This window comes from Scatophagus argus, chromosome 19, assembly GCF_020382885.2.
Source record: "Scatophagus argus isolate fScaArg1 chromosome 19, fScaArg1.pri, whole genome shotgun sequence".
NCBI classification, from domain to species: Eukaryota; Metazoa; Chordata; class Actinopteri; family Scatophagidae; genus Scatophagus; species Scatophagus argus.
The window spans coordinates 9,504,783-9,519,809 of NC_058511.1; the positions used below are offsets into that span (position 1 = coordinate 9,504,783).

Here is a 15,027-nt window from a genome sequence, read left to right on the forward strand (position 1 = left end):
ATCCTAATGGGGTTGGCAAAGGTAGCTACTGTAACAACAAGCTGATGTGGTAGCGGTGTGGAAGAAGGGATTTAGAAAGTACAAGGATGATAATGAGGATGATGATGGAGAGCAGCGCTGTTACGATGATTGGTGTTGCGTGATTGGGGACGTTTGTTAAAAATAAATAAGCGTTGATGAGCTGAGTGCTGCTTGTTGCTAGGCAGAATTAAAGGGAGGGGACCAGTAAGTGACATGAGATAGGAAAAGCAAAATAATACTTAAGGACAAAAATAATATAATTTATATAATGTCATAAACACAGTACATCTGTGTGCAGTAGCACGTCAATCATATTTATAACTTCTAATAATCTAAACACTGTAGTTTTAGTGCTACAGATATCCATCAAAAGATGCACAAAAGACAGTCAAGTGGCAGTATAATATATAGAAAACTATGAATAAGATGTAATAAAACATCCTGTTATTAGTGACATTTCCTGTGTCTCCTTTGGTGTTCATGCTGCCATATATTAGCATTAGCTAATGTGTTCGGGCCACTTGGGGGTCCCACAAACAAGTTGTAAACAGCACTCACATACAACGTCTTTTAAAGTTAAAATGGCAAACTTGTTAGCAAACAGCTGCTCATTAACAAAGCAAACAGTCATGAAACAACACCATCATTTATTCCCTTGGAGTTGTGTGTCAGGCCATGCAGCAATTTGGGGGTTAACTGCCTTGCTCAAGGGCACCTCGGCTGGCTATTAATCACTCCACCACACCCAAGTTTTTCCCTCCACTCTGGTGGTTGGATCAATCACAAGCCGCTTCTCCAACCTCTAGGCCACGTCTCAAGCAACTTCTCATTAAGGTTCTGTAAAGCTGAGGGGAGCTGCCTTTGATTTTCTATGTTGGGATATTATTGACAATAATCATACAACTGTTACATAACCTCCCTGATGTATTTCGACCCTTTGGCACGTTTTCTGTAACTTGCCTGCAAAAGCAGAACCACAAAAACACAAGCTGAAGCCCATGTGAGCACGTGAAAGGGACGAGGGCGCTGATGAACATTGCCATCTGACTGACTATTGATTATTCTGCTTTGCAGAGCAGAAAGCGGGACTCATGTACCTTGTTATTCTCACGCTGGTGGCACTGGATTTAGTGACTGGCTACATGTGCACGAAAGCAGGGATTTAACCTCCTGATATGACCTCTAAATTAAAATGCAAAGTTATTACTATTATAAATGTAAATTATGGAAGTTCAATTGATGCAGACATATCTGTATTGATGTATTTGCTATTAATATTTTAAAAAAAATGTTAATACACCACATTTATTTCCTTATGACTGGTGTGTAGCCTCCCCTCTCAACTGTCTGGGACTAAACAAGGATATAAAGAGCTAAAACCAAATGTGAAGAGTCGACTGGGCAGCACAGGTGCTGTCAGTGGACACCTGTTGTCTTTCATTTAGGACCCCTGGGGATGTGTGGTGCTGACAGAATGATAGGACGTTGACAGAAGGAAGGGGGTATCTGAATTTATGCAACCTCCCAGGTGGTGTTTGCGTACATAGCAACATCAATATTGCAGGAAGTGGTATGAAGCAGGACAGGGGTCAAACAATGGGAAGGACAAAGAAAACCTACAGTGTGTGTTAAGCAGGTGACTAATGTCTTACACACCACCATAAGCATCGGGTTACAACCAGTCGCTCCCTGTTTATCTTTCTTTATCAGCCTGTTTTTTATCTGCTGATACTCAAGGCCACCCTGGCAGGTAAACAAAAAGCCATACTGTAACACACCTTCCCATAGCCACACAAACACTCACCCCGATACACACACTTCCAGGCTTCTTCTCACGCCTGCCATGCAAATTGTTATCTGGGAAATAAAAGTTTCCCACCAACTTTCAGCATTAACTGGTATTCCCACCTCCTATTCTGGGAAAGTTGTTAGAATATTGTAGTTGTCACTTTGCTGTGACTTCACGCCCAGTGTTTGTTTGTATGGCAACAAGGCTGTGTCTGATCTCATGCTGTTGAATTGTTGAACACAAATGACTGGTTTGGACATTTTTACAGTGCAGTGGACAAACACAGCTGGTCTTTACCTTGCCGTAATATCAAGTGTGATGAATGGTACTTCCACTAGTGAGATTTGACATTGTTAGTATTTTTGGTTGGTTTGGCTTTTATGGATGTTAACGATCAATAGGTCTAATGGCCATGGTCACATTTTAAGCAAGAATGGCATGAAATGAAATTCTCTGGTTCCAACTTCTCAAATGTCAACATGTATCTGTTTTATATGACTGTACATTGAATCTCTTTGGGCTTGAAACTGTTTGTCAGACTAAACAAGACATATCAAGTATTTTCTGAGAAATTTCAATGGATATTTTTTGTTCATCAAGAAAATAATCTGAGGATTGACTGTCAGTGCTCAATACCTTCACTGACAACCAAGCTTTTCTAATGTTTGTTTTGATCATTACTATGTTTCAAGTTTTCATTCAAGATTCATGTTTATTTTGAAAGAGAATATACAAGTAATACTTTACCTAATGCTATTCTAGCACTGGAGCATTCCAATGAAGTATTTATCTCCCTTTACAGTAGCTAAAACCACAAAAATCCTAAAAAATGCTTTTAACATTTAACCAACTGAGTTGCAACTTGAAGGTTGTTTTACAAACTATATGTCACTGATGAGATTTCCATGTGTGGGTGGCTGTGGAAGTTAAGTTTCCCCTCATATGTTCCTAGAATTTTTTTATTTTTGTAAAACAATGCGAACACATGGTAATCACCTTCTCCGTGTGACTCTGGCTGACCCTGATAATGTCTATGGTCACGCTGGATCCTGTCAGACTCTCTGAAGTGGTCCATTTCGAATTATTCTTACCTCGCAGAGTGGTCTTGAGGTTGACTTTGGCCTGACGGTGGAGGTCTTCTACACAGGGCGGCCTGCTGCCTGGTAGGAAGACGTTCTCCTGCTGGTGCCATGGCGCCGTGTAATGAACCGTCCACTTGCTCTCCTCGTCCAAGTTAGACACCGCTGTAAAGAAATGCAGATCAGGTTATGGAATTTAGCTTTATTTTTTAGTTTTATTTCCAATTTTGTTGACCCTAGTGGATCTCCTGAAGGATCCTTAACTAGATCATCTCTTTAAGAACAGTAATGTGTTTGAAACTGGAAAGAAAACAATAAATAACACAAATTAGTGTTAGAGAATGTAAGTTTTTTTTTTTCAAACAAAAATTAGGTCACTAATTCTATGATTAACTGTTTGAAAACAGTAAACTTTGGACTGGAAAGTCCTCTGCATGTGTACATGTATACCGGCTACTGAGGGGTTTGGGTTTGTTTACATTTGGTGGAGAAAAAGGAAGGCGGGGGTGGGGGGGGGTGCTTTGCATCAAGGTGTGAGACTCCACACAACACAACACATATCTGAGACATCACACACTTGGCCACTCAAGTCCGAGGAAGAGAAAGGATGAAAAGTAAGTTGGAGGGAAAGCACTAAGAAGATGATATCCAGCCCAATTAAAAATAAAAAAAAATTTAACAGGAAACTGAGAACTCATAGAAGACAACTTTTGACCAAGTGAATGTGCTATAGAAACCCTTTAGACAAATAATAAGGCAATACAACAAAAACCACAAACAGCACACAGTAGCATCCAGCTTTCATTTAACAACTAGCTAGATCTGAGGACCATTTAAAAAGGACATGAACATACACAGCTGAAACAGAAAAAACAGCACTTTTTCTGGGTTCTTTGTGTCCTTTCTAACTTTCCTTGATGATGTCTGACTGAGCACTTCTCTTAGTCAGACATCATCAAAGACGTGTTAACCAGACATTATGGCACTGCTCCTTGTTTCCATTGCAGCTGTTGGCAGCTTGCAGTGCAGATGGTCCAGGAATTAAAGTTTATTCCCACACTGCATTCGTAAGGAATACAAGTTTCAGCAAAATAACTAAAGTGTAAATATTAACAAGCACACACACACGGGTCATTCTCTCTAAAAACTGCTACCTTAAAACCTACAGGTATTGCATCCTCAGTCATAAGAGTACAAATACACCGCATAGACAGCCTGGGTTCAACAGTGCTTGTTTGCTTTAAATTATAACAACCATGTGATCGAGGTGTAACACGTAAATATCAACATGCACGCGCAGACACACACAGATTTCCCAAACGAAAGGCTTACCAAGTGAGCGTATCCAATCCAAGATTGGTGATCGGGGATGTAGCACTATCTCCATTTAGCCACATATTAGTTATCACTGCTATCTGTTTGTTTCTGGCCTGACCATCACAACATGTCCATCTCACGAGGACTGGGGGAGATGTGTGGAGGAGCCAGAAGGAAGGGGGACGGATCAAGAAAGGGGCTGGAAGTGTGTGGACTGTTTTTGTTTGACTGCTTTTTCACAGGTGCTAATTACCTATAGCAGGATGCGTAGTAAGTGTCTGAGTATGTATGTCGGGGGAGGACAGAAGGCCTCCAAGGTAGAGGTATAGGGTGGGGTCATCCAATTGCAAATTGGTCTGTTGAGAAGGTGTGAGACAGTGTGTAACTGCTCTGATATACAGATAACGTCTGATGGGCAACATTTTAAAAGCCTTTCTTTCTTTCTTTGCTCATATGTGATAACAGGAGATCCACAACTGAAAGAGTACAGCAGGTGAATGCAGTTTTAATAGGACTGTCCAGTGTGCTAAATCCCGCTGCTGCCAGCGACCAGCGGCTCCTTAACGTCTGTCTCTACACTTCATCGAGGAATGCCGCTAACTGCTTCTCCAGCATAGGAGAGGTCGTTGTATTTATTCATGTCCCACTCACTCTATCTCTCTATCACTCACACCTTTTCCCCTTCATTTACAAATCTCCCCTTTCTCTTCTTAATATTACTGCTACCTTAAAACCTGCAGGTGTTGCATGCTCAGTCACAAGAGTAAAAATACCACACATAGACAGTCTGGGTTCAACAGTGCTTGTTTGCTTTAAACTATAACAACCATGTGATCAAGGTGTGACACACTAGAACAAGACAGGCAGCAGAAATAGGAACAACAGCAATGCAAGTATGTGTGTAGGTTGCTGTTTCATCTGAATAAACCTCTTACAATTATACCTATCTGTGACACCAAGTAATTTAAACAAATATTAGAAACTATTTGTGAATGTTTGAAGACAGCCACATTTCATACCTTAAAGGGGATCAATGAAACCACCCATGTTTTGTTAAATGTCCAAATTATATGAGGGTGTGTGATTGGTGCAAACTTCTAAATAGTGTGTATATGTAAATGCTGTGTCACTGTGATTGTCCACACATGTGGTTACACATGCACAGTCGAAATAATCAATAAAATACATCACGAGGCAAAACTCCACTGACCACAAGTCTGTAGACCAGAGACCAAGAGACCGCAAACAGACTCACATACAGCTCAGTGGCAATTTGAAAAGTGAAAAACAGGCTAGTAGGCACCCAAACCGTCACAAGATATCTATGAACAAGGCAGCTGTGAAACAACGCATCTTTAAGACAGCTCGTCTGGCTAAATAAGGGTTTTATATACTCAATTTTTTATGAAACCCAAATTTCTTGTTCTCCAACACCCATTCAGCACAGGTAACCCTCCCCCACCCTCTTTTCTGACCATGGGGTTTGAATAGACCTCAGCCAGGCTATAGAGGAGGAGACCAAGGACATGGGGACTAAAGACACAAAGCCTGTATTGTCCCTCTGCATCAGTCTCCACATCAGGCTTCTTAGTACTACAATACCACTCAACACACACACACACACATACACAAACAGGACTGTGGCGCGAAAGTCTTTCAGAAGTCTACTAATCCCTCTGTCCACTGACATCCCTGTTCTCCCTGCACACATTAACCAACAGGGCAAACAGGCTACTGAAAACTCTGAAAAACACAAACAGGCTTTAAGGTGCATCACAGCTAAAGGCTCCATACAGGAATCCTTGGGAAATGCATCTGTATGTACACACACACACACACACACACACACCAGCATCAATAACAGCATTCAAATCTTATTGACAATATTGCTGTTAATCCTGAACCGAGTCCTCAATCACCCACCAGCCAATGGAGGGCTGACTTTTATGCATAATACAGTTTTCTCTGTTTTGTAAGAGTCGGCAAAGGCTTCTGAGGTATAACAATGTCAATAATATGTTTGCAAGAGTGTAAAATCATCTTAGTTAACAGTTATTTTGGAGAATGTGCCTTTTCACAGGTCTTCTCGATATTCATTTAACAGAAAGTCAAGGGACAGTTTTAAACAAATTAAATAAATTAATTTGTAGTTCTACTTGTTCCTCTTAGTAAGTTAAAAAAAAAAAAAAAAAGGTTGTGCATGCCTGATACTACGATAAAGCTGAACGCATGAGTCTCAGTGTGGAGCTCATTATCCTCTGGAACTACAGGGAGCTGAGATCAACAGCAAAGTGCAGCCATGTGCAAGACGGCAAGTTAAGATGTGACAAGCACAAAAACGCTGAGCTAATGATTAACCACATCATGTGAGCCATGTGTGTGTCTCTCTCTCTCTCACACACACACACACACACAACAAATACACCTGAGATAAGAGCTGAGACAAGCAGCTTGTCCTGCATGACACATCCTCACAAGCATAATACACAGCCACTGATAAAATAATAGCGTTGGAGCACTGACTAATTCCTCCTGACCATAATCTACTGTACATGCATAGCACACAGACCTTGAAAAGTTTGATATCAAGCTCAAATCAACTGAAACATTTAGTACCACATAAACATTTAAAAAAAACCTTCAAACTGTTTCAAGAAGGATCAATTTATTTCTAATAGAGTAGCTGTGATTTTAAGTGCTTCCAGCTGCCACCTTCACAAACACCACTGGGTCATTTAGTAGAAATAGTTGTCAGCTTTGTGAAGTCTTGACCCGGTGGTTACCTGGTAACAGAGTTCAACAGAGGGTTGTGTCTGAGCTCAGCAGAGGCAGCAGTGAAGCTATACCAACAGGAAAACCGGTAGTTTTAATAAAATTGTAGATAAATCATTAAAGCTCATGTGTATCCACTTCTGGGACAGACAAGCTTTAATGAAGCAGTTTAAAATGGCTTTTTTAACTTAGCTGAAACAAACGGAAAACTGCAGGAAATTGAGACACATGCAGAACAGTACAAATTCTAGTTAACTGCTGTTCATTCGTTCTGGTTTTCACATGACATTCAAACTCATGTGATGCATTAATATGTCAATATAGAAGAGGAGTAAATATATCTTACCCTTCCTTTTGAAGTATTTAATCACAGATTTTAGCGAGGTCCCGATAAACACCATTATTCCAACTGAAGGTGTATGTCTCTCTCTCTAAAAAAACTGCCCTTGTAAGGCACAAAAAACCTGACGAATCCCAGGAATATGAGAGAGAAAAGCCAGGGTGTCCTCCACTTTCATTCTCACTACACGGCAGCTTGGCTAAGAGTGTGTGTGAGCGTCTACTATGCTGACAATGAGCTTCTACTCCTATCTCTCTCTCTAAACACACACCCCGATCCACCACTCCTCCCTCAGGCAGTCCAGTCCTCGGAGACACACACACACACACACACAGCAGGAGGGGTGTAGGACCGGCCCCTCTGTTCCTCTGTGCTTTGGTTACCAAGGAGTTCTGGCTGCCTCTCCCTTCATTTCTCATCATCAGTTGTTCTCTCGCGCTGTCCTTCTCTCTCTCTCTCTCTCTCTCTACACTCTTCTCTTTTTTCTTTCCATCTCTGCAGGATTCAAAACATAGCTGAAAGTTAAACATGCTTTATTGGAAAGAACAGACACATGCTTGCTATTATGCTGCAAAGGACAATTCTTATTTCATTCCATCTTTCTTTCCCTTGTTTTCATTTCCTCACTTTTCATATTCTGCCGCTTTGAACTGCGATGGCAAGCACATCTGGGGAATATTTGCGCATCTAATTAAACTATCAGACACCCCAACAGGAGAACATTGCACATCCTTAAACATGTTGAACTGAGAAACTCATTAGGAGTTCTCAGGAGGATGAAACTTCCACCTGCATGCCAGGTAACATCACTAGATAGAATAAAACACAAAGAAGCACTGATCTATTCTGTTTGATCTCATTCTGTACCATTAAATGGCTTGTAAAACAACATCACATCATTACTGAAAAGTACTACACCAATGCTGTCCTTGCTTTCAGCTATGGTGTCTAAAACCTGAAAAATTAGATAGTGCTCATTTTTCTCCATTACATAAATCCCCCCCACCCCTCTGGATGTTCTCTATCAACCCCTCTTTCTCTCATCAGTCCCAGCCTGCTGTGTGCGCACATGGCCACTGAATCTGTGCCACATGAATATAGATCACATACAATCCTCCCTTTGTCCAGTCTGCTCACAATCTATCACACACACACTCTCTCTGGCACACATCCATTCAGATTCATGCAAACACAACGCTCTCTCTCTCTCTCACACACACACACACACCGACAAGGCTGCCCCCTCCTTCTCCAACCGTATTTCTTTTCAGCGCAAATGGTTGAAGAGGGGAGAGGAGGGGGTGTGTGATGGTGAGGGATGGAGGGATGGTGGAGGGCTGTAACAAGACCTTGAATGGGACTGCAAATGATCCTTGAATTTGTGGGCAAAAAGGTCTCCCCTCTCATCCCTCCCCCTCCTCCCCTCCTCCCCTCCAGACCTTGGTCATCTGAACCTTTCAGTGTGACTCTGAAGTGAATTTGTCAGTGTGTACATTTGTTAACTACCATCAGTCTACTGTACGCTGGTAAGGGTCTAATCACAATACTCGTGGTTGCTTTTGTCCTTGAGTTATGGAACTCTAAATGTATAATACAAACTACACATAAATCACAGTACTGAAATAATTGTAGAAAGCTGATCAGCACCAGATGGACTTTGAAATAGTCCTGAAACAATTAGCCTATTAATCAAATAGTGTATTGTACAAGCATTTTATTGAACAAATATGCCAAAACTATACTGGCCCAAGTTCTCCAATGTAAAGACTTTCTGCTTTTCGATGTAGTAAAGCATTAGCAAATGAGTATTTTTGGTTTTTGGACTGTTAGTCAAACAAAATAAGCTGTATCTATTATTTATTTATCCAGGCAAGCTGATTTAAGCGCATACAAAATCATATATAGTTGGGTATCGCGAGCTTGCTCAAAGATATACATGCTGTGACAGATAGTTTGCACCTTTTTACTATTTTTTTGGCATCTTATTGACTAAACAGTTCCATGAATCAAAAACAATTATCGGTAGTAACCGAAAATAATCAAATTCAATTATAAAACTAATTATTAATTGCAGTCCTAATTTCTACCAAGGTTCAAGGCAATATGAAACCCTCCAGATTGACTGTAAAGGCAGGCTTATCTCAGGTCAAGATATCAGTCTGAAAGTCTTGTCTTTATGTTCTGTCAGCCGCCTCTGGCTTGTGTCTCATTACTGTTTGGCACGCGTACAGTATTAGGATCATTTATGCAGACGCGACTCCAAACAGCATCACTCATTAAAGAGCCTATTGTTCTCAGCACAGTGTCAACACACTCACACACACACACACACACACACACACACACACACACACAGTGTGACAGACAGGTCAACAACTCAATCTGCTGAAGGAGGACTTTGAATCTAGGCCACCTCTAGGATTAAGACCATCTTTTCATTCAGCCATACGTCCATACATCCTTCCACTTGCTCCCAGTGATGAATGAAAGCCTCCCCCTCATATACCCCAACCCAAACAATATCAATTTTTCATGTGTTCATACTGTAAGCAGCACATGAAGGAAGACTCAGGGATTATTATGAACAAGATAAACAAGCTGTCATACTCATATTAGCCCTTGGTTATAGCAATTAATAAATCTCAATTACCAAAACACTGGCAATCTTTGTGACAGTCCAAAATTAAAATATTCAATTTAATTATTTATTTATTTTAAATTCATGGGACTTCAATAATGAACTGATAAGAAAAATACTCAAATGGCTAACAGAAATACTTATTACTGGCTTAAATTGTGAGGTTTTGTAGGCATTTAATTGTTTAAATTGGTGATAAAACTGATAGCACTATCAAGCGATGGTTAATATTCAAACAAAATGTTAACACATGTTCGTTAGTATTGTGGCCTGTGGAAAGAAAAAGTGATTATCTATTCTTGATACGCAACCAGCAGCACGTGCACGTGAAATAGCAATGACCCCCAGAGAAAAAATGAGAAACCAGTGGTGTGAATAATTAACAAGTCTTGTTAAACCAGACGTTATTAAGACTGAAAGGTGCATGTGGCAGAAAGATAATAAAGGAGAGGGATTGATGAAGCTCCTGCTCTTAATCTTGTCACTGCTTTTCCTTTATTCATCTTCCCCATTAGGTTTTCACACCCCAACTGGATCTCCCATCAGCGTGGCACAGGCAACTAGCAACACATGCACATTCAATTTCCCTCCAGCTGTAGCTATATCATTCAACCTATCCCCCAAAACCCTCTCTTGTTCAATATTATAGTCTATCAAACATCCCTTCAAATTGCCAAAGTGTCTGAATCTGATATCTACACACACACATGTAGACACCTCCCCCTTCATCCTTCATCTGACAGGTCTCAGCTTTTATTTTCCTAATTGGACTTAAGAAGGGACAGCTAAGCTGAACCCCTGAAACCCCTCAACTCTACCTGATCCTCTAATGTCAAAGCTTTCTTCATTTCTTCACAGTTTCCCTCTCTTTCTTTTAGACACAAATGCTTTCATGACTGCTAATGCAATCTGGCCTGTATTGATTTTAGTCTCCCCTCTTACCACCCTGTCTTTCTTTTCTTGCATTCTCTTGTTCTGGCTCTGACCTTGGACACCTTCCCCCTTAATTGGTAGAAAACCTATGAGGAGGTGATAAGCAGGAAATTGAGGTGAGGCGGGCCAAGCATTTGTATCACACGTGAACACATGCAAACAAGCTTTCTCTCTTTTTTAACAATTATGGGTGAAATGTAGCATCAGAAATTTAGTTTCAATTCATAAAATTCAGATTTACTACAAAATTCTAACAATGAACTATTCCAAGTAAACATTTGCTTTGTGAAAAAGTAAAACAATGTGAAACAAGGAAAAGACACAGCAGGGTAAACCTGCTTGCAACAAATGTGCCCTGCGTGTACTTCACATGACAAATAAAATGTATAAATTATTAAAAACTATTAGAAACAAACTAGCTTGGACTTGGATGGTTCAAACAGGAAATGCACCAAAAAACCCTGAAAATGAATAAATAACTACATACACTACATCATGTTTCTCTTTCACATCCCCTTCGCTCTTTTTCTGTGAATGAAAATCTATAATTTATAGCATGTAGAGCAACATGCTCGCTCTCTCATCCCTCCCCCCTTTTCTTTCACCCCTTCATCTCTGTGAATGAAAGTGTTGCACCATGGGTCAGTGGGAATCTGATCCCTTTGGTCTTCTCTGGGGTATAAAGTAAGGCATGAATAAACTATAAAGAGAGAGTAAGCGGGTGAGAGGGGAGGTAGGAGTATAGCATAATGATCATAAACCATATTTAAGTGTAAAAAATGTCTTTACAAACTATTTTTATTGCTGTTTTTATTGTCTTTTTTTCCACTCTACAGCTTTACAAAATGGCATCGACACAGTGAAAGTAAAAATCAATAGTAGAATAACAGACTTGTGTTTTAATGATGTTGATAAACCTTAAAGATGGTGAACCATAAAGATGGTTCGGAAAAAAGTAAAGAAGGACAAGAAGAAACCAAGTCTCTACAGCACTCAAGACTCGTAAAAAGACAGTTAAGCAGTTAAACTTCAAAGTCACTCCTGAATAAACAACTCTCTCTCGCACATAACACAGACACACACACAGAAACCGAGGTGATGGAGAGGCTGGGCTGAGTAAACAAGCTGTAATAAACGTTTTTCTGGCACTAATGATTTTAACATTGGTGTAAAATTCCCGCGCATCACACAAACACAGTAAGTTCACTTGCCCCCTTAAGCTTCATTCAGACCAAATCAGGCATGGGAATAATTAGCATGGATTTATGCAATACTGATGGAGAACACAACTGCGCTCAGTTTCAACAACTATTGCAGTGACTCTTTTTCCATCCACAACAATTTTGCAGAGTAGTTCTGCTATTGCAGTTGTACAATGTCGTTTGACAGAGCCTCATTTGTCTGACATCACAATGTTTGTGAATATGCCTTTTTTGGCCTGTATGACATTATCTGTTTCACCCCGACACTGAGCACGTCATGTCAACCAGCTCTTACAATAAAACATGGAAAAACTTGCATTATAAGTGTCAGTTTGGTAGTGTATTTGGGCCCCTACTGTCTGTCTTTCTCTGATGCACTTCTGTCAGCAGGCAGAGGTTACTGGGTAACATTAATACCCCTTCCTCCCCTCATCCCCCTGGTCTTTCCGTCTGACCTACTCCACTGAAGCAGCTGGGATTCCATCACACACACACACAGACACACACACACCACACATGCAAACAACCTATATATTCACACAGACAGTCTTATATCCCATGATTGACCTCATTTAATGACTTTATGCACATACACATGTTAAGGCAGAGAGATGCACAATGGTTTGCCTTCACACATACCAATTACCACCCAACAACAGTCCATTTATTCTACAACTCAATTTGGCTGACTGCTGTCAATGCAGACAGAGGTCAATGACTTGACCAGACAACACTTTTGTTTTTTGGTGGTTCTGAACTGGCCCATCAGGAGTTTGCTTGCATGATTATATGCAGAATAGGGCGCGGCTAAAAGAGATCAGACTGAGGGAGACAAATGTACACTTGACATTTAAGTAGAAAGGTTTTAGTATTTGCAGGATGGGGATTTAGCAAATTGCAAATCAACATTTGCTGTGTCGAGTGTGTGTACATTTCACACCAAAGCAAAAAAGAAAAGATCAATAGCCCTTTACAGCATAAATTGAGGAGATTTTACATGAATTCTAGTGCTACTGCAATGGTGAGCGTGTCTGCGTGTACACTGGGTTACTCTTCTCAATGAAAGGCGGTGGGGCCTCTCTCTATAGGCTGCTCCTCCTTTGTGATCCTTGAGAAAACCTTCCATAGTCGAGTGACACCCTGCAAACTTCACCCTGTGAGCATGTACACATCGTCACTAACAGAATCAGCCTCTGATCTTTGTATGTGTTTTCTGTTTCGCGAGCACGTGTATGTGCATATCCTAGCCTTGATGTGGTGACATGTGTGTTTGTTATTTTCTCTTCAAACACCACGTAGCTGTTCTCACACAGTTTGACAAGTGTGTGTGAATCAGAGAAATGTCTTTGAAAAGCGAAGCACAATGCTAATGTGGGAAAACAAAATGGAGATGGTATCAAAAGCAAAACTTTGCACAAAGACTTTCAAAGAAGGACACGAACGAAGGAAGAGAAGCAAAGTCTGCATCCACAAAATGTTGAAAGATTCTCTGATGTGGTAGAAGCAGTAAAGCCATTTTGCTGAGTAGCGATGCGAGGCAGGATAGAAAAGGCAGCGGTTAGAGGGACAAAAGAAACAAGAGAGAGAAAGGAGATAAAGGCAGCTTGGATAGAAAAGTCTGGGGTGGAGGGCTGGGTAACAGATGAAGCCAGAGGTGAGAGAGAGGAGTGTGAATGCAAAACATCCATAAGCAGAGACTCAATAAAAACAGATATTACGCACACAAACATACATAAAGGCTCGGTAGGCTTGGCGGTCATGCTCAATTTCTTCTCCCCTGGCGTCTGACCCGGGTGCTCTCTACCGACCCCCTTTGAAATTCAAGCCAGGATAAAAGAGAAAGAAAGGGGGAAAGAAAGACAGAGAGAACAGACAGAACAGACATGTTCCTCTGTTTGAGCACATGGACAGATTAGACAGTCTAATCTATACTGAAAAACATTGTTGCGCATGACTTTGTCAAAAACTGTCTAACAAAAGCCAGAAAAATAAAGACAAAGTCAATTAATAGCAATAACAGGTGGAAAAGCACAAACTGACAGGGAGGCGTGCAACTGTTGAGTCCTTCCTATGCATCCGTTTAACAAGCAAGCTTTTTATGGCTCAATGTTAGCTTCGGCACAATAAAAGGCGGGTCCTCCTGCCTGTTGAGCGGGGAGTTAAAATGCTGTTATTTTACAAGCAGGTTGATTTGTAGGCCTGAGCCCTATGTAATAAATTTGTAGCTAACCATCCATTTCCTCCATGGCAACTGAGTTTTAAATCTAATGCAATTTAACCCCATTGGTCTGTCAACCGCCCTCAAAGTTGGCAGACAATAAGAAGAAACCGAAACACTGGAAAGTTTGTAAGTTGGAAGGGCAACATTCAGGTGTTGAATTTTGAGACTGAATTATCTCAACAATTACCAGATTGACTGTTGTAAAGTTGTTAGAGATGCCCATGGTGCCCAGAGGAAGCACCCTAATGACACAGTGTGACTATGATCATTTTTGATAAGAAATGTCTTCCATCTGCTATTGGACGGACTGTAATGACATGTTATGCAAAAGGCACTCATGCTCCCTTTGGCATGAACTGTAATATGTTTGGTGACTTTCTGGCTTCTCACTTAGTGGCATCATCAGGTTTTGTTGGGTCAGTATGTTTAATACCTAACTGTAGCCTCAGCTGTACTGTGGATTTTTTATTTAGTGTTTAATATAAAATAATAGTAAATATTGGTATACTAACACTAAACTAAGATGTGAAACAAAACCTCCTAAACTTTGTTAATGTTAGCATTAACTGTGTTAGCATGCTGACTTTAGCATTTAGCTCAAAGCACCCGTTTCAGCAGTTTTCTTAGCATTCTATTACTCTACTCTTCTTATTCTAAATTTTAACTGTGCAGGTGTAGAACACATCTGACATGCAATCATAGAATAATTTCCCAG

The 15,027-nt window shown here is 40.5% G+C and overlaps 1 protein-coding gene across 9 annotated transcripts in view; it reads right to left on the reverse strand.

Annotated features, from left to right (window-relative positions):
- Positions 1-15,027, reverse strand: part of nhsl1b (NHS-like 1b) — a 98,069-nt gene that overhangs the window by 17,486 nt on the left and 65,556 nt on the right. For 6 of the 9 annotated variants that reach the window (XM_046372515.1, XM_046372514.1, XM_046372516.1 and 3 more), the window contains one exon: positions 2,902-3,054. In XM_046372515.1, coding sequence (XP_046228471.1) covers positions 2,902-3,054 — 153 coding nt within the window. Of the gene's footprint in view, positions 1-2,901; positions 3,055-7,324; positions 8,121-15,027 lie in introns of those variants that run through there. The other 3 variants (XM_046372520.1, XM_046372519.1, XM_046372522.1) reach the window with 3 other exon arrangements.